Below are 20,859 nucleotides of genomic sequence, written 5' to 3'. Positions count from 1 at the left end.
TATATGTTTTTTTATTTGATTTCTTTGTCCAGTTCTAATTCTTCTTCATCTTGTTTTTATTTTTTTCTTTAATTTTTAAAATTTTCAGTCACGTTTTTTAGAAAAATAAGCGTGTTATTTTTTTATTCTGATTTTTCAGAACTGGGCTTGCAAATTTAACATCTATTGCATCTAGTGTGAGGTTGTGCAGAAGATGATTAGTTTTTTTTAATTCTTTTTTTCTTTTATTTTTTTTATTTGTTTTAGTGTTGTTTTATGCTTGTTTTGTTATAATTTATTTATTTCATGTCGATTTTAGTGTTCTTGCTCTATGTCGCAAGAATTAATGGTTATTTTTCAGTTGTTCTCGTGTTGCTGTGGTGGATCTGTCCGTAGGTTTGGAAGATGGAATCTATAAATACATTTCTTCTTCTTTTTCTATTGGTTATTTTTGTGGTTTTTTTTACTTTTATTCTCCTATAAATACATTTGACGAGCTCACTGACAAAAGGGTTTTGAGGTGTGTGGTTTTTTTATGATTTTCTAAGTGGTTATTTTTGCTTCATTGTTTTACATTTATTTTGTGTTGGTTTAGGTTTTTTTTAGTATTTTTTTTATTCTGATTTTTCAAGACTGAGCTTGTAAATATAGACGCTATTGCATATGGTGTTAATGTTGTGCATAAGATGTTTGGTTTTTTTTAATCTTTTTTTGTTTTTTTATTTGTTTTAGTGTTGTTTTACCGTTGTTATGCCATGATTATTATTTATTTTTCACTATTTTTGTTCAATCTCACCGAAATTAATGGTTATTTTCCAGGTGTGTTCGTATTTTTATGGTAGTTCTGTGCGTGGGTATGGAAGATGGAGACATTATTCTTGATATTCGGTGTCTACAATATAAAAGAAAAAAAAAGCTCAGGGCAGTATAAAAGTAATTTTTACCGTGTAACAGTAAAATTGTAAACATTTGTTTAAAACCCAGTATTTTGGTAACTTTCCATTAACTTTTATTGGTTTTATTAAAATTTGGGTTGATTGGATAGTTTTTTGTTGTATTAGCCCATATTGTTGGTGGTCAATAGTTAATGAGCTTAGCTACTATGTGTAAAGTCTAGGTGAAGCAGAATAGGCCCTTTAACTGAAACTTTTGATGAACAGGGCTCAGTCCAACTAGGGCTATATATGTAGCTAAGTCCCCTTCCTAATTCTATAAATATATATTGTCTCATCACAATTGTATATACTTTTGATAATCAGATAAATAAATTGCTTCTGATTTAGAGATCTAGGGAGGAAGACTTATTTGATAGTATTGCATTATGAAATTATGGTAATTGTTATGGATCAATTAAGTACGCATACTTAATTATTATATGTTATTATTGTGTTGTATGTTATATAGCAATAAATGTTGAATTTATTATTAATTTATCTAACATTATATGCTTATATATTGGGAAAAAGAAAGACCAAGACTTACAAATTGTGGTATATTAGTACCAGAGAGATCATTATTCGATCAAGAGAAAAGGAGAGAAGAGCATCATATATATATATATATATATATAAAGGTATATATAATAAAGGGTATGGAGTGGTCATCATCATCAGAAAATTACATAGGTTTAACACCAATAAGCTTCTTAGAAAGAGCAGGAGATGTTTTTGGAGATGAAACTTCAATAATTGATTATGATCATAATATCTCATTTTCATGGTCTCAAACTCATCGAACATCTCTTCAACTCTCTTATGCTCTCATCCATTTAGGAATCTCTCCCCATGATCTTGTAAGTCAATATTATACATATATATATTACTTTCTCTTTCATATTTTATATATAACGATGAAATGATCTAGCTACTACTCATGAATTTATATAACAAGGTCTACTTTTGATGATATGATGATGATGGTATATATGATTTTTATTTATGTATGTATATTAATGTAGATATATAGGACATATTATATTATAAGATATTTATTATAACTCTTTTGTCCCTATTGACTAGACTATATATATATAGAGATCATGTAATATATATTAGCACATTTCAATTAATTAGTAATATTATTTATAAATTATTTTTTAAAATTATATGAGACTTGATATATTCAATTATATTAATAAGGCTATGACAATAAATACTAAGTAATTTAGTACTTTTAGTAATTCTCAAATGAATATTACTACAGTTAATTACGTACAATAATAATAATATCACCGCGAAGAAGGATAATATTTTGTATCAATTCTCTTTCTCATGTATATATATATGTAAAAAGGTTTTTCATGAGCTACGCGTAATGAAAAGTCTTCATATATAGATCTATCATATCATCATGATCTGTCTTGTCTACAACATTTTATTATTACATTAATATATATATATATGTGCAACCTGGTCAAATTTTTTATTTTAATAGTTTTATATATATGTCTTTTATTTTTAACATATAATTTCTGAAAAAGCAAAAAAACATTAATTAAACAAAGACAAATCATCATCAAGACATATCAAAGTATATATCATCATCATCATGCATATATAGTTGCGTGTCTTTAGGGCCGATATTTGTGGCCTAAAATAAGTAAAATTAGAACATGTGTACATGCATGCATGCATGCACCTATATATATATAGATCATATCATAAATATTTATATATATATATATATATAGGTAGAGTCAAATTTATTAATCTTAAAAGGTAACTCATTTTTCATAATTCAACTGATCATAGTGAAACACGCTTTTGTGACTTTTAACTTGTTTGTATTTTTATAAAAGAAAGTATATATTATTTTATTAAGTCATCTCTATGTATAAACAAATATATATTTATATAATTGACTAGGTGAAAGTGAAACGCACTAAGCTACTACTCCATGGAATTGAGCATATTACAAATATGAATATTCTCTCTCTCTCTCTCAATAATATTTTCTAAAGAAATAAAATAAGTGAAATTAATCGTACGTATCATTATATCATTGGCTGTTTGGCTTAAAGATATGTATTTATATAAATATAATCAGTCCCAATTAACTAAAACTCCTAATTAAACAATGCAAATTTATATATATATATAGGCCCCACGAAAAATATATATCATGATATGCATATTGTCTTTTTATTTGTTTGATGAAGATCATGATGATATGCATTGTCAAATTAAAGATGCTATCAAACGCAGTCACGTCACGTATATTATATTATCTTTATACCAATTTTTCACTAATAAAATTATTCTATATACATATATAGGGATATGATTTTGTCCTGTTATTATATTTTCACGCATTGTAATCCGTGATGTACGGCAGCCCTCAGATGAGGGAGTTATTTCATCTAACGGCTGAGATTGATCTAGGGGTAATTAGGGTTAAAAAGTATAAACGTACCCTGACACTCATTTAATGTACTCTGAGACCCACTTAATGTACCACGGAACACATTCCGTAAAAGTACATCACGGTACAAAATCAGATCCCTACATATATAATATATATAAATAATGCACAAAAATATATATATTTATTTTATTAAAAATTAGCATTTTTAAAAACTTTTATGAACACTGGTTCAATAATACTCACATTTTATTTTATTTTAAATATAATATACATAAAAAAATTTCTTAACCCATTATTAGTCAAGGCTGGCCAATCTTGTATATATAATAGGACCATATAGAGATTAATGGGGGCAGCTGAGAAACTGATGTACGGCCAATACTTAAATCTTTTTAGTTGTTTGCATAGTATTTATATTTTTTCTGGTCATAATACAAAAATTAATATTTTGTTACAATATTAGTTTAACAACTAAATTTTTTATATTATTACTGAAAAAAAGAAATTAAATATTAAAGTGCAACCATTAAATAAAATTTGAATATCATTGTCACAAATATTCTATATATTTATATCCTTAGTTCCTTTTACGCTTTAATTATTAATTCCCACGATGCCATGCATAATTAATTAGTGGATATATTATTTATTTATATTTATATTTATAAGGAAAATGTATAAGAAATACTAAAGGATATTAGCAGTGTTTAGTATTTTTTTTTATGTGTTAATATTACTATTAGTTCAATTAATTATATTAAGTCTCATACAATTTAATATAATAATTTTAATTTAAAAAATATTACTAACCAACCACAAAATAATATATAAGAATTATTAGTATCTGAAAATATATATATATATTCATTTGGTTATTAAGAATGTTTTCCTTTGACTATTTTTACATGATAATTAAATGTAGTTTTTTTTTTTTTTTGAAAGAGAAGTGCAAATCCCTATTTTGAAGTTGGGTGCACATGCATGTAATAAATTTTTGACACAACATCCAATTGATGAAAAAGCCCTCTTTACCATTTTCCAATTTAGGACCACAATTAATGCTATTTTATTACCTTTAGACTCTGAATGTACGTACCCACATGTTCTTATTCATTTGAAGTAATGGGAGTATTATTATTAGGTATTAGTGCTCTCTAAAATTATTATTATTATATTGTCATGTGAATTTAATTTTAATTTAAAAATATTATTATTTAGTATTTTAAAGTATTTAACATCCTAGTAAATTATGATTGATATAATATTTCATAATAGTTTTAGGCACTACTACAAACAAATGTAAAGATCACTCGAATCTTGTTTTGAGTATATAGCGGGCTATGTTTGTGTCTATTCTTATTAATTTTAGAAAATATTACAATTTTTTTTTTTTTAAATAAAAGGCTCAAAAATATTTTTTTATGACTCACTATATTTTAGGACCGGCCTTGCCCATAGTACCTAACAACCTTAATGAGATTATTATTATTAGTACAATTTAATATCTAGTCTTACTTATTTTACATAAAGATTAAATAATATTTAACTAATTATAAGGCATAACTTCATAATACTATTAAACACCTTAATATCATATAATAATGCTCTTTATCTCTATATTTAGATGGTCATTATGACACATGCTGAGAACTAAAATTAAGTAATTGTTTTTAGTAAAACAAAAAAAAAAGAGGTTGATGTTTTGGGGGCTTAATTAGGTAATTGATATATAGCTAATTATATAATATTTTATGTATATAAATAGTAGTTAATTGATTTCTGTTGAATTGGATGTGGGCGCAGGTGGTTGCCATTGCACCAAACATTCCAGCTCTTTACGAGTTACACTTTGGGGTTCCAATGGCAGGTGCAATCCTCTCTGCTCTTAATTACACCCTAGATCATACCACATTAGCCAACATATTTCTCCAACTAAATCCTAAATTCATTTTTGTTGACTACCAATTTCTTGATCTTGTTCTTAAAGCATTGCACTCTCTCACACAAAATCATAATCATATTAATAACCATCAACCACCACCAACCCTTGTCCTTATTCCACCTAATATACAATCCTCATCATCTTCTTCTTCATCTTTTAATTTGCCACAAGGTTCCTTGGATTATAACCAATTGCTTGAGTTAGCACCACCACCTCATCTTCATAAGTTTGAGATAGTACGACGACCAAATGATGAACGCGATCCAATCTCAGTGAACTACACTTCAGGCTCCACAGGAAACCCTAAAGGAGTTGTGTATAGCCATCGAGCTGTGTATCTCAACTCCATGGCAAATATTATCAACATGGGCATGGCTAGGAGTACTATTACTAGTACTACTAGACATGCTACTGTCTTTTTATGGACAGTAGACATGTTTCGTTGCAATGGTTGGTGTTTTCCTTGGGCGATTGCAGCCATTGGTGGAACCAATGTCTGCCTTAGAAACAATGACATCTCCGCAGATGTCATATTCGACGCCATTACTCAACACAAAGTTACTCACTTGTGTGGGAAACCTACCCTTTTGAGCATTCTGGCTAAAGCATCGGAAAATAATAAGCCATTATCATCGAGAGTGGAGCTTGTGGTTGCAGGAACACTCCCGTGTGAGCATGTTATGAAGAAGGTGAGCGAGCTAGGGTTTAACATAAGCAACGGTTATGGTATGACTGAGGCTCTTGGTCCAATTATTATCGAACCATGGATACCTAATGATAATGTAAAAGCAAAACACGACCAACGTTTAAGGAGTAGTGTTATAACAATGGAAGGATTCGATGTAAAAGATTCAAAAACCATGGAGAGTGTTCCAAAAGATGGGAAAACAATTGGCGAGATCATGTTAAGAGGAAATACTTTGATGTCTGGGTATGTAAAAAACCCTAATCATAATAACAAAGAAACTCATAGTGGTTTCAAAGAAGGGTGGTATAGAACAGGAGATGTCGGAGTGAGGCACCCAGATGGGTATGTAGAAATGAAAGATAGAGCCGTGGATGTTGTGATAAGTAGAGAAGGCCATGTTGTGAGCACACTCGAGGTTGAGGCTGTGCTATTGTGTCATCCTCTTGTGTCGGCGGTTGCTGTGGTTGGAAGAAGATTGTGCAAAGAAACTAATGATGCTAATGAGCAATGTTCATCAAATATTAGTAGTCTTTGCGCTTTTGTCAAGTTGAAGATAGAGAATACTAATACTAGTAATGCTATTAGTTCTCAAGATATTATTGAGTTTTGTAAGGAGAGAAATTTGCCAAGTTATATGGTTCCAAATGTTGTTATATTTGGAGATTTGCCTCTTAATCCAACTGGGAAGGTTCAGAAATTTGCTCTTAGGAACAAGGTCAACAACTCCAATAATGGTATTATATTCTAAATTTATCATATGATGACGATGATAAAAAAATTATGAACAAATTATTATTACTCTTTGAGCTTTTGTTAACAATATTCAAGCTGTTCATTTATATTACATACTAGCTAGTTGTAATTTTTAATTAGTTAATATTCTATTACTATAGTGATTTTAATTAAGTGATGATTATAATTATGGTCTTTCAATGGAGTAGTACTGTAACTCTTATAAATAAATCATTACTACTACGTAGTCAAGTCTTGATGAGACTGAATTTTTAATTTAAAAAAAGATAAAAAAAAAATATTTTTTTATTCAAGAATACGAGATATTATATTAATATTGCACTAAAATTGAGTTACAAAGTATATTGTTTCTTTCAAAAAACAAAAAATCATTGTCTAATCAAAGAGTATGCTTAAACAATTTACAAACCATGATATTAAAATTATGAGCCTTGAATCCGAACCCCGACTCAGCCCAGACTCCAAACACGGACCTGAGCCCCGACTTGGACCTAAACTTAGACCATAGACCTTAGACCCCAACCCGAACCCAGATCTCAGACCCGACCCCAAACTTGAACCCCGTACCCAAAACTAGACTGGATCCGGACCTAGACCCAAACCCGAACCCAGACCCATACCCAAACCCAAACCTAGACCCCAGACACAGACTCAGACCTAGACTTGAATCACGAACCCCAAACCGTTAAACCACGACCCCAGACCTGGACTCCAAACCCCGCCCTGACTCGAACCCCGAACTCCGTCCCTAACTCGGACCCCGAAACCAAACTCGAACGCCAACCCAGGTCCGGTTCTTGGACCAGGTTCGAGCGAGCCCAGGTCCAGGTTCGGGTTTGGATTTAGGGTCTGGGATCGGGTTCGGGTCTGGGTCGGGGTTCGGTCTGGGGTTGGATGGGTTCATATCATGGTACGGTGTAGAATTTTGGTTTTTTTAGTAAAAAAATATTAAAACTAATTTCAAAAAACCTGAGTCAAACACCATTAAATTTTTAAAATGATAAAAAACTATTTTCTATTCACTCTTTTAAAAACACAATTTTGAAAATTAAAAACTGAAAACACAGCCAAACAACTTCTAAATTATTTGAAATTTTTTGAAAATTACAAACGGTCTTAAATAGCTACAACAAATGCGATTATGAAAAAAAAATAAACTAAAATTTGTTTGAGATATTAGAAAATCCACGCACTGCAAAAATTTATTGAAATTAAAAATAAAAAATAAAAAATAATTTTGTAGCCACTATAATTTATATTATTATAACATGTATACGGTCAATTTAAAAAAAATCACATTCCACCAAAATACAATACCATATATATGACTTTAAAACTAATAATTAAGTATATAACTTTATATTATTATATATTTAATCATTTATATTATATATAATAAAAACTATAAAAAGTTTTTTAAAAAAATAATAGTGCAAAATCGGGTTGGTCGGTTTAATTGGGCGGGTTGGACCTATTTTCAACCCGCCCAATTAACAGATTGGGCGGTTTATAATTTTTTCGGGTTATTTCGGTTTGTAATTTTTATCGATTTTTTCGGTTTGGTTTAGACAGGTTATTCAGTTTAGGCGGTTTACAATTTTTTTTTGTACAGCCCTAATAAAAACCATAATTGTGCATTAAATCATAAACAAAATAATTGTTAAACTCATAGTTGTAAGCTAGAGTAAGATTGTATTTATTATGTTGTTGTTGGTAGGATGGAGGAGGCTTGGGTGAGCAATGTGGGAAATAAAGAGGAGGAGTATTGTGCCCCAATGGGCTCCACACCTCAATACTGCACAACCAATTGTCAATGATGATCACACTCGTAAAACAGAAATTTCTGCCTTTCTTGGTCAAACCTCTCATGAAAAACTACAACACGATCACCTAATTAACTAAAAAGTGACACACCTATTTAACAATTTGATATTAAATCACACTAACAAATTATCCTATAATACATACTATAAGTTTAATTTAATATAAACATACTAAAATGTATTAAGAATGCTTACCACTATCACAATCACAAAGTATTATATTATTGTAAGTGTAATAAGTTTTGATAATTTAATATTTTAATTTAAAAATTCTTATGTAACATCACTAGGCATTCACAAACCAATAGTGATATTTAACAATGTTCATATTTACAGGAGGATGAGCAAGTGCAGCAGACGGTCCATACACATTGGGTTATTGTTTTGTGAGGGAAAAGAATCAAAGTGTGCCTTGTGAGAGTAGCAAAAGACCGTCCTCCTCGAAAAACCTATTACGGCAGAGGACCTATCCAATTAACTCAATACGTATACACTTAATTATTTATAATCGTAGTTTTGTTTGGCTGAACTTTTACTTCTGAAAACTTAAGAAATTTTTCTTGAGAAAGTTACCAAAGCTAGCTTTTGTGAAAGAGCTCTTTAGAGCTTACCCCAACAATAGAAGTATTTTTAAAGTTTCAGAAACTTAAAAACAATTTTTAAAAGTCTAGCCAACCAAGACTTATAACCATAACTAGCAGTGCTTAACACTTTTTATAAAATAATGCTCAACGATTATTTAATGGTATTCCTTAAAAGTTATTTTGTTAAATTATATAAGACCCAATACTTACTTAATTACATTAATAGTAGTATTACATTAAAAAAGTACTAGATACTAGTAGTACCTTTTATAGTTCTCAATTTTTATAAACGATCCAGGGCACATATGCAGTGGTGTCTTTTAAGACAGCATTATGGTTCGGGATGACTCCACAGGGTAACAAGCCATCGAGCCACGATGTCATCATAGGGCCGTGGTCACCATCCCAGAGTGACCGATCAGCCGGGAGAGCCCCTGGTTTTGGTGTCATTACCAACATCATCAATGGTGGCCTTGAATGTGGTCATGGCCGAGATGATAGGGTGGCTAGTAGGATTGGATTCTACAAGAGATATTGTGATATTTTTAGAATTGGCTATGGACCTAACTTGGATTGTTACAATCAAAGTCCTTTTGCTTGATATTTCATAATCATATATGTTCTCTAACTGTATATATATATCCTCTTTGGATTAATTGAAATAAGGAGATGGATCGTAATGAGTGAGTGACTATATATATGATTTATAAGAGAACTAATATTAATTTGATAATAAATCTCCATTGGCTAGCTAACTTATTATTAGTGAATGAAATAAAGAAAGATTAATTATTCTTTTACTATTGTGAATCATTCTATGCTTTTTTTAGAATTAGCTATGGGATTGTTATCAAACTCCTTTTTGATCAAGATTCATATTCATATATATCCTATTTGGATGAAATAAGGAGATAGATTGTAAAATTTCCAAGTGTGAAAATCATTTAACAAAACAATAAAGGCTAAAACTTTTTTAAAAAATTATCTTTTCTATACCAAATTAATAAATATTATTTAAGACTAATTAAAATTTTTGTCCCTATTAAATTATACTGCTGAATATTTTAAATTGTTAAAAATTGAAATTGTTAGATTTAAGAATTTTTATCTAATTTAATTTAATTTTGCTAATATAGCAATTGTTCATGTACTAAATTGTGTCCTTAAACTTTGATATCTATTAAATCATGTCTTTTAAATTTTGACATGTATTAAATTGTGCTATCAAAATTTTCATCCATATTAGATTTTTTTAGTAAAATTAGACAAAATTCCTTAAATCTAACAATCTCTATAGTTTAAGAAAAATTTTTAACGACTTAAAAAGTTCAAGTGACATTATTTGATATACGTCAAAGTTAAAAGGCAAAAATCAAATTTATCCAAAAAAAAAAAAAAAAGTAAACGACATCTTGTTTATTATTATCATAAACGACATGTCGTTTATTATGTCTTCCTCATTCTCCTGCCCTAAAACCCTAAAACCCTTGCTTAGGGCTCGAAACTGAAAATAAAAAAAACCAGAAGAGACGAAATCGATTCGGACAAGAAGAAGAAGAAGAAGATGGGAAAATTCCCAACATCGTTTCGCTCTGCTGTTGGATCGGCACAGCTCAAACTATCATCTCCTCTAGTTCAGGCCGAATCTCAATCCCCCATACCCAACAACAGACCCTCAAAGTCCAGACCTTCAGCCAGAACAACTCGAAAACCCAATGACTCTACCGAACCCACCAAATCACCAGCTCCCTTCAAATCCCCCAATCTCTCAGACGCCAAGAATCTCTTCAACACCATTATCACCACCGCAAGATCCCCTCTTGACCAGCGATTCCATAACTCCCTCCTCCAATCCTACGCCTCAATCTCCACCATCAACGATTCAATCTCTCTTCTCCGCCACATGAGCAAAACCCATCCTTCCTTTTCCCCCGATCGATCCACTTACCACATATTGTTAATTCAGTCCTGTAAAGCATCGGATTCTTCTCTCGCCCCTGTTCACCAAACCTTAAATCTCATGGTCAACGACGGGTCAAACCCAGATAAAGTCACCACTGATATCGCCGTACGAGCTCTCTGTTCAGTGGGTCGAATTGAGGACGCCATTGAAGTTGTAAAAGAGTTATCTTTGAAGCACGCGGTACCTGATACTTTCACTTATAATTTTCTCGTTAGACAATTATGCAAATTCAGGACACTTAGTACTGTTTATGATTTTATTTATGAGATGAGAACTGAATTTAGTGTTAAGCCTGATCTTGTTACTTATACTATTTTGATTGACAATGTATGTAATAGCAAGAATTTAAGGGAAGCCACTAGGTTATTAGGGGTTTTAGCTGAGGAAGGGTTTAAGCCTGATTGTTTCCTTTATAATACTATTATGAAAGGTTATTGTATGGTTAGTAAAGGGAGTGAGGCTATTGGGGTTTATAACAAAATGAAGGAGAATGGGATTGAGCCTGATCTTGTCACTTACAATACTTTGATTTTTGGGTTATCGAAATCGGGTAGAGCTAAGGAAGCTAGGAAGTATTTGAGTATCATGGCTGAGATGGGTCATTTCCCTGATGTAGTAACTTATACTTCTTTGATGAATGGGCTATGCCGGGAAGGGGATGCTTTGGGGGCATTTGCGTTATTGGAGGAAATGGAAGACAAGGGTTGTTCTCCTAATTCATGTACTTATAATACTTTGTTATATGGGTTTTGTAAGTCAAGGTTTTTGGAGAAAGGGATTGAATTGTATAGGTCAATGAAAGAAGGTGGGATGCAGCTTGAGACAGCTGCTTATGCTGCATTTGTTAGGACACTTTGCAGGCACGGTAAGATTGCAGAGGCTTATGAAGTTTTCGATTATGCGGTTGAGAGCAAAAGTTTGACTGATGTTGTTGCTTTCTCCACACTGGAGGTTACACTCAAGGGTTTGAAAAAAGCTACAGAACAAAGCCATGTTATGTAAATGGTATTTTATATAAACTCTTGTTTAAAGAATTTACGAAGTTCACAACTTGGTCATTATTTCATGACTTTGTTATTCATTTTAAAAGTTTAGGTAATCATAATTTCGAACTACTTGGAAAGGCTGAAAGTTAGTGGTTAAACAAAGATCAAAATATTGTTATGATGCTATTTACTTGCTTCAAACTTAACAAGACAGGATCATCTAATATATAACCTTGAACTTAGTTCTATTCACGAGTTATGTCCATGTCGTTGTTTGGAGCCATTAATACTTGAATATTGGGTCTTTTGTAGGAACTTCTTTTGTTTTCTTAAGATGTCAACTATTGTCTTCTACTCCTGGTGAAAAGATGCAGTTATATCATATGTGTATGAAAATGCCAAAGGCCAATTCTGTCTAGACATGATTGGAGCCCAGCTAGCTAGCTGCAAATGCAAGTTTGCAACAACTAGAAGTTGAACTGTTACAATTATTTTCTAATGGGGCAGTGATGGGCTGCAGCAGAAGCAAACCACAGGCTTTAAGGATCATGATCCAAAATATAAAAAGTCTTGATGCCATGATGATGATTAAGACTACTAGCACAGCTGTGAGGACACTGGCACTAGAGACAGTAATCACTAGCATATGATTACATTGGATAAACTATACTCCCTCTCTTCACATAAAAACTGTAAGTTCCATCATATTGCTCAGGCAAGTTCCACCTTTCACTCAAAGTTGTAAAATCCTGTAAGATTTTAAGCTCTTACATTTATTTCTAAAAGATTCACTGGTTTTCATATCTTGGTTTGTTAGTCCCTTAAACTCATAGATGTTGACTAAAAATGATTAGCATGGAAAAACACTGAGAACATGAGTATTTAGGTACCATCTCTGCCGTACAAGAGTTAGCTTTGATTGTGTTTATGATGAAATTTTTGCAATTAAACAATGTTTATGTAAGCTTTGCTAGGTACAACCCCCCCTTCTCTCTAGTATGTATGACTGACTGAGATATAACATAAAGGAGACAAGAGAATCATGGTTTGTGATTTTGGTTATAAAATGAGGCATGTGATGATATAAAATGTGAAAAGTCCTTAGGATCATTAGACTCTCTATTGTGATTCACTAGATGCCAAATATTTGCTGGGTCTCTCCCACCTTATAAGATATATGTTACTATAATATATATATATATATATATATATTTATATAAATGGATGAGAGGTTAGCAACGTTTTCCAAGAGAGATGATATTGATATATAATATAACAAGTGTTTACTTGTCTCTCTTAATAAACAATTGTTATAGGGTTATGGCTACTCTGTCATTCCTAAATGTTTATGTGGTACACTTTGATTATACGGAATTTAATGCATTGGTGTCTACAATGAATGAAAATATATAAAAACTAAAGTTAGAATTAGTAAATGAATTTGTAAAGAAAAACAACCATCTTGGTTAGTTGAACCTTGATTATTCTTTTACATCAATCCTAGATTCTTAAGGTTAGATTTTTGCTAAATCTTGTCTCAAACTTTGTCACCATTTTTTTTTACATTGTTTTCTTTTCTCCTTACTTCTTGGTCATCTACCTTGGTACCTTGCTATTGTTTTATAAAAATTAGTTGATAATCTATTGCCAGCCTATTGTGATTATATAAAAAATCTTTAAGGGAAATGATTGGACTTTTGGTTATGATAAAATAATAGTAGAAATAATGATTGGGGAGGCAAGAAAGTATATGGCTATTACTACCTCCACAATGTTCCTTGAGAAATATTTAAAAAAGGGTCTAGTGTCATAACCATATAGACCAATAAAAGATTTATAGGCTGCAAAATTGTTGGCTAGAATTGTAACAAAGGATCTTTTAGAAAGAAAGGCATGGTGACCCACATTGTTAACCCTACATAATTAGAGCCTAAAATCAACTTAAACTAATTCTATATATATAGTGTTGAAATGAGTTATTGTTATTCACATTTCACTTTCAATTCAAGCTAAGTGGTGTCTCAAACATGGCAAGTTCATCTTCAAAACTTGGCTCACACCAACCTTCAAGGTCAATTAGCTTGCCATCTAGGCTGAATCCCAAGTCCCAAGGGATTGAAACACAATTAAACAAGCTCAAAACTCAATGTGATTTCTCATTTTCATCAAGAGAAACTCCTATTGGAAGTGACACAATCCAATCTAGCTTGACTTCTCTGGCAGAGTTGTATGCTTCTACTAAAGAACTCATTCACTCACCACTAACCCAACAAGCTCTTCTCCAAAACCATTCGAGAAAAACAATGGAAGAGACGCTCGACACGTCGATTGGATTATTAGATGCTTGTGGCGCTGCAAGGGAGTTGCTTCTCGGTATGAAAGAAAACGTTCAATCCCTTCAATCAGCACTGCGACGAAAGGTGGTTGGAGATTCGAGCATAGAAAGCAATGTACAAACCTACATCAACTTCAGAAAAAATGCTAGAAAGGAAGTTTCCAAGAGCCTTAAAGCATTGAAAACAATGCAAAAGAACAATAATATTTCTTCAATCCATTTTGTACATGACCAACCACTTCAAATGGTTACTAAAGTGTTGAGTGAGCTAAGCAATATTGCTATCTCAATCTTTGGTGCTATGTTTGTGTTCTTATCTATGCCAAAAATGGTCAATGGATGGTCATTGATCTCAAAGTTGATGCCTTTATCATCAGACAAAGGACACAAGATTTTCAATGAAGTGGGCAGTGTTGATCTTACTCTATTCTCTTTGCAAACACAAATGAGAAAGAATGACACCAAGATTGATGTTGAGATTGTACAAAAGAGATTGGAGAGTGTTGATGGTTGTGTTAATGTTTTTGAAGCAAGATTAGATTGCTTGTTTAGATGTCTCATACAACATAGAGTGTCCCTTCTTAATCTTCTTACCCCTTGAGAAGAGTAATCACCATTTTGTACATCTTGTAACTATTTTTTTTTTGTAGTGACAAACAATTGTAAAATCAGTGAATATATTATAATGACATTCATTATTTAATCTCAATAGTCTCACTTTTTTCTTGTACCATATTGATTGAATATGTGCGAAAAAAATGTAATAAATCTATAAAAGAAATTTAAGGATTCATAACATTATAGAAAATTTAAGTATTGATCTATATGCTAATGAAAGGTGTTATTATTATGAAAAAGTATAATTGAATTCATGTTATAATTTTAATTTTTGAAATTTAAAAGGAACAACAACACGAATTATGTAAATATTTCTCAATTGATCGATAGAACCCTTGAAGCTTTTGTGGCCTATATATTTGACCTAGTAGGGACAATCCTATTCTTATTTGGGTTAATAGTATTTTAAACCTTGTATTTTACAAAAGTTACCAATTAGACCATTTATTTTGTAAAATAATAAATTGGACCTTTTATTTTCTAAAATAGTACAAAATAGTACCATAAGCTCAGTTTTTGATAATTTTTTTTTAATATAACTAACTTAAATGACAATTTTTAGTATTAACAAATACAAAAATGTACTCAGTTTTATCATAACAACTCTAGATCAAATTATTATTAACTTTTATTTTAATAAAAAAAATCAGTTCAGGATACCATTTGTATTATTTTAGAAAATACATAATCCAATTTGTTATTTTACAAAAAAAAAGGGGTTTAATCATAACTTTTACAAACATAGGGTCCAAAATGATATTTACGTTCTTTTTGCATTAAATTATCTTGATTTGGAAAGAGGGCCCGGCCCGGCCCATCAAAAGAAGTAGTGAGCTTTTGTAAAACTAAAGCCCAAAGACATAATTGGAACATATTCCATACCATACACACATGCGTTGCTGTATTTTCCATTAAATAATGAAAATGTTACATTAGATTACACACCATTGATTCACATGCATGCAATGCAACTCATTATCCCCTAATAAAATGAATTAAGCTTAATATTCCTATTACAGTCATGTGGTGGTGGCAGGCAGGCAGAGCCAACCCTTCCATTTGTGTGAGATTATTCTTTAATTTTCTTCATTAATTAATAATAATGGCCTCATGCATGCTTAAATTCATGAAATTAATTCAATCCATATATAAACCGCCCAAAGCAAGTGTTTTTCTTTCTAATTAATTATACCACTAATTAATAAAAACAATTAATTAGAATATATTCCAAACTCTACACACACACACACACTCACTACTCTTTGTTTTGTCACTTAATGCAATAATATCAATTTTTATATGTATATATGTTTATGTAAATGTTCTCAACTATTCAATTATATCTCACATATGCATTAATTTAATGCATTTTTTCAGGTTTTTTTTTAATATTACAATTGGTAGTATTATTATTCAAAATAAATTATATGTATAATAATAAGAGTAAAGCCAGAAATGCATGACTAATTGCATAATTAGTTGGATACATATGCTATGCATGTACATTAATAATATTGATTTATTTATTCAGAATAATAATCAACATGATCATTAATTAATTTGTTTAATTCCTTTTGATAATGAATTTATAATGATATGCCAAACCCGTGCATAGTCACATCTAAATATAATCACATTTACTTTATTTTATTCTTTCATAATCTAAGCATAGATTTACAGTAATTTCTCAACATTTTATATAAATATCACCTTGCAAAATGATAAATTTTTCATAAACTTTTAATTTTTTTTATAATTTTTTAAGTATAAGTTTGCAAAAATATAATTTTTTTTCTCAAAAAGATTATTTTATGAGAAAATTTTAGTTAAAAGTTAAAAGATATGAAAAAAATAGGATGAGGTACTTGGTTACTCTACCTCTGGTTACATTCTTATCTGATTTCCCATATTTTTTTTCTTTTTTTTTTTCAATTTTTTTGTAAAATAACTTTTTTTTTTTAAAAAAAAAAACTATATTTTTAAACAAAAAAAATATAAAAATCCATAAATTTGTAATTTTTTTAATGTCATCATCCAAAATAACTTAAAAAAAATAGTCAAAAAAATAAATATATATATATTTTTTTTCATAATTGATGATTTTTTTGGTCCCATTATATCACATGGTGGCATAGATGAGAAGAATGGGGGGTGAGTGGCCTTGGTGTGGTTATGGTGACACAAATACGTGGTTCAATTTCATCATCATTCAATGCAATCACATGTTATAGATTTGCCTTATATATTAATTTAATAAAAATAATGTATAATGCTTCTTCTCTATTCAACAATGTGCCTTAATTTGTTCTTACTAGGACTTTGTCAATTAGTTTTTCAACTAATTAACTTACTTGATTCACTCTTGTTAAACCAAACACATTAATTCTTAATCTTAAAAAGTACATTTATGTAAAAACCAATAGGGGACAAGAAGAATCATATATGTGGGTCACAGATAATATACATTGAACATTGAAGAAATGGACATATTGGGTATGAGTTTCTTCTCCCAAATGCTAGCCACTTTCTTAATGATATTTTTGAAAGAAAAAAAGGGTTAAAATCAACTTCCAATGTATATATAAAAATGCAAGAATATCTACTTAATTATGTCCCCTTGTCTCCTATAGGACTCTTACTAGGATAACATTTATAGGGTTTGCATAATTCAATGCCACTTGAGATTAAATTAATTCAAATTTAGAACAAAAACATTATTCATGTGACCCCATTAAACTTGCTTTTTTGTAAACCCTAGATTCATGGTCTATGTAGTGAATTATAACCTCAAAAAATGGCCTTAATTAGTGGTGAGTACAGAGAGTGAGACCCCATGAATTGTTGTTAGACCTTTAAGAAAAAGAAAAAGAATAAAAGACCATGAATGAGTAATGCCCTTAGTATTAGTATTAAAGGTTTGATTTTTAAGGGGGCAAGGAGGCATAAATGAGTAATGGACTGTACCCTTTGTTTAATTTTTTTCAAATATGAAACTATTAATAAAAAAGATTAAATAAATAATCAAAGGTGGTAGTTTGTTGGCCAAAATGGATACATAAGGCATTGGAAGAGGTTGAATCACATGCCACTATACATTGTCATATTACCATATTGATCATTAATTACTTCTTCTTTTCTCCACTATATAAAGATTGAAACAAAGCTTATATTTTTCATAACCAAATTTCAAAGCACTCTTCAAAACAACAAAGAAAAAAGAAGTAAAAGATGGCAAATCAACCTTTAAGGTCCATAAGTTTACCATCTAGGGAACACCCTTGTTGTGTGAGAATAGAAGCCTTATTAAACCACCTCAAATCATACCAATCTTCACCATTTAATGCATTTGAAACCATTCAAGCTAGCTTGGTTGGTTTAGCAGAGTTGTATAGTTGTGTCGAGGAACTAATCGCCTCGCCGAGCACCCAACAAGCTCTCTTGGCCCCAGCAAAACATGGCAAAGTGGTTGAACAAGCCTTGGAAAGTTCAATCACATTGCTTGACACAACCAACATAGCAAGAGACTTAATGGTAACAATGAAGGAACAAGTTCAGAGTCTTCAATCAGCTTTTCGCCGAAAAGGGAGAGATTCAAGCATTGAAACAAGTATTCAAACTTATCTTTGTTTTAGAAAGAAGGCAAAGAAAGACATTGCCAAATGTCTTGGAGGGTTAAAGAGAATGGAAACTAAATCCATTGCTTCACAACAACAAGGCTTAGAAGATCTATCTATAGTTGAAAAAACACTAAGAGAAACAACCTCAATCACCATCTCCATTTTGAAGACTCTTCTCAAGTTTATTTTGGCTATTCCAACAACAACAAATGGATGGTCATTGCTTTCAAAAGTGGTAAAGATGAAATCTTTGTCATATAATGATCAAAAAGAAGAGAAGAAGAACAAGAAGATTGTGAATTTGGTGGAAAGTGTTGACCTTTTTCTTCATTCTCTAATGAAGAACATACAAAGTAATGAAGTGGAAATGAGTCAAAGGATGTTGTTGGATCTTGATTCTAGTAGTGAAGCCATTGTGGTTGGATTGAATACTATGTTTAGATGTTTGGTCCAAAATAGAGTGTCTTTACTTAACATCATTACTAAGTAAAAAAATGTATATAACTTTATATTAGTTGTATATATATATCTCTAGATTAGATGTTGGTCATGGCAAACCACATTTTATAGGATTTGCTATGTACTTTTATCAAAGTTGAAAATTGATTCAATCCTTTTTTGGCTACAAATTTATTAGTTGAGTATATTTCATTTTCAAGTTTAAATTTTTCATCAACAAAATTTTAATCCAATGTTTAGATTGAATCTATTTAAACAATGAATTATACTAATAGAATCACTAAGTGAAAGAGAACATAAAATCAATAGAAAAAATCTTGGCTACAAAGGATAAGAGCATGCAAGGCCCAAAAAATTATAAGAAACTTAAACACAAACTCAGAAAATAAATATATGTCAAATGAATTTTGTTTTTTAATTAAATTAATGAAAAACTATAATTGTTATATTATATGCATAATCATTTTTAGTTTATTACCACGGCCGTCTCAACTATTTTGGGACTTTGTCAAAAATTATAAATTGATAAAAAGAAGATATACTTAGAAATATAAAATTTGATATTTTTTTCTTTCTGTGAAAATAGACATTATTTTAAATAAATAAATAAATAAAAGGGATTTTTTTAGGAATATACTATATTAGGTAAGTTTTTACAAAAATAACGTTAATAATGTATCACACACAAAATGACGTGACACGTCATCATCTCCTCCACGATTACCTGCAAACATAAACATAACTGTTAATCCTAAAAATAGAAAATTACCAAAAAAAACGGCAATTATATATACAAAAACTTAACATAACAAAAACAACGTTATTTTTGAAAATAATTGTCAAAATGAGGTGGCCCATGAAAATTTCCCAAATCCCAAAAAAAAAAAAAAATGATCAAAGGGGGGAGTTTTGGGGCCTAGGCCCCATATGGCCCCTTGAGAGGGCTCTGCATTTGACTAAGAAATATATTCTCAATTTTGAAAGTTATGTATTGTATTTTCTCTAACTCAAAATTCCTAACTACCATCAAAAAATTTGAAGGAAAGAAATACCAAAAATACTGAAAAAAAAATCTTTATAGAATTAAAGAACAAAGAATTCAAAGAATGATTCCGAAGAAAAAGGAAAGAAATGGAAGAACAAGAGTGGTACGGATTCACAAAATTACGTGGATAAGAACTTAAAAAAAAAAAAAAGAGAGATATTGAAGTAGTTATGATAATTCACGAATATTTTTATTTTATTTCAATTCAGGGTTCTTAGTTACTTTAAACTTAATAAATTTGAGCGATGGGATAAGTAAGTCATAATTCATTGGTTGATTGTATCATTAACTATTTCTTTATTTTTTTGTTTTGGTGCGAGGGACTTACCATGAATCCAATTATTTCTGTCGCTTCCGTTATTGCTGCTGGATTGGCCGTAGGGCTTGCTTCTATTGGACCAAGAGTTGGTCAAGGTACTGCAGCGGGACAAGCTGTGGAAGGGATAATACAGAATTTGAAAAGATTTACTAATATATGAAGGGATCTAAATACAAAGTTTATTTTTCTATAACTAAAACTTACAAATTTGTAACAATACTATTTTTTACTAAAGTTTACAAGTTTATAACATCATTAATTACAAACTAAATAATAAATGGTTACAAACTATTATTTATATTTGGGATAATTGCGGCAAAAGTCCCCAAAAACTTGAGGTTGATGCCGATTAGTCCTCAACCTCAAAAATTGGCGGTGAAAATAC

General features: G+C 30.6%; 4 protein-coding genes and 1 pseudogene across 4 annotated transcripts; all 5 read left to right on the top strand.

Moving 5' to 3' along the window:
* The first annotated feature begins 92 nt into the window (after positions 1-92).
* LOC115704151 (butanoate--CoA ligase AAE1) lies at positions 93-6,770 on the top strand. Its single transcript, XM_030631370.2, has 2 exons — positions 93-1,771; positions 5,146-6,770. The coding sequence occupies exons 1-2, from the start codon at positions 1,424-1,426 to the stop codon at positions 6,718-6,720; spliced, it is 1,923 nt and encodes a 640-aa protein (XP_030487230.2). The 5' UTR covers positions 93-1,423; the 3' UTR covers positions 6,721-6,770.
* Positions 6,771-8,455: 1,685 nt separating this feature from the next.
* On the top strand, positions 8,456-9,733 carry LOC133032098 (endochitinase A2-like; annotated as a pseudogene).
* An 883-nt stretch (positions 9,734-10,616) lies between these two features.
* On the top strand, positions 10,617-12,973 carry LOC115702637 (pentatricopeptide repeat-containing protein At2g17670). The gene is made up of 2 exons (XM_030630056.2): positions 10,617-12,100; positions 12,394-12,973. Exon 1 carries the CDS (start codon positions 10,697-10,699, stop codon positions 12,095-12,097), a length of 1,401 nt encoding a protein of 466 aa, XP_030485916.1. The 5' UTR covers positions 10,617-10,696; the 3' UTR covers positions 12,098-12,100; positions 12,394-12,973.
* A 1,135-nt stretch (positions 12,974-14,108) lies between these two features.
* Positions 14,109-15,017, top strand: LOC115702638 (uncharacterized). The gene has a single exon (XM_030630057.2). The coding sequence runs from the start codon at positions 14,109-14,111 to the stop codon at positions 15,015-15,017; it is 909 nt and encodes a 302-aa protein (XP_030485917.2).
* A 2,978-nt stretch (positions 15,018-17,995) lies between these two features.
* Positions 17,996-19,199, top strand: LOC115702627 (uncharacterized). The gene has a single exon (XM_061106615.1). It carries the CDS (start codon positions 18,263-18,265, stop codon positions 19,139-19,141), a length of 879 nt encoding a protein of 292 aa, XP_060962598.1. The 5' UTR covers positions 17,996-18,262; the 3' UTR covers positions 19,142-19,199.
* Positions 19,200-20,859: the final 1,660 nt, after the last annotated feature.

This window comes from Cannabis sativa, chromosome X (assembly GCF_029168945.1).
Source record: "Cannabis sativa cultivar Pink pepper isolate KNU-18-1 chromosome X, ASM2916894v1, whole genome shotgun sequence".
In the NCBI taxonomy this organism is placed as follows: Eukaryota; Viridiplantae; Streptophyta; class Magnoliopsida; order Rosales; family Cannabaceae; genus Cannabis; species Cannabis sativa.
The sequence above is the reverse complement of the archived record's forward strand: the minus strand, read 5'-3'. Positions and strand labels throughout refer to the sequence as shown.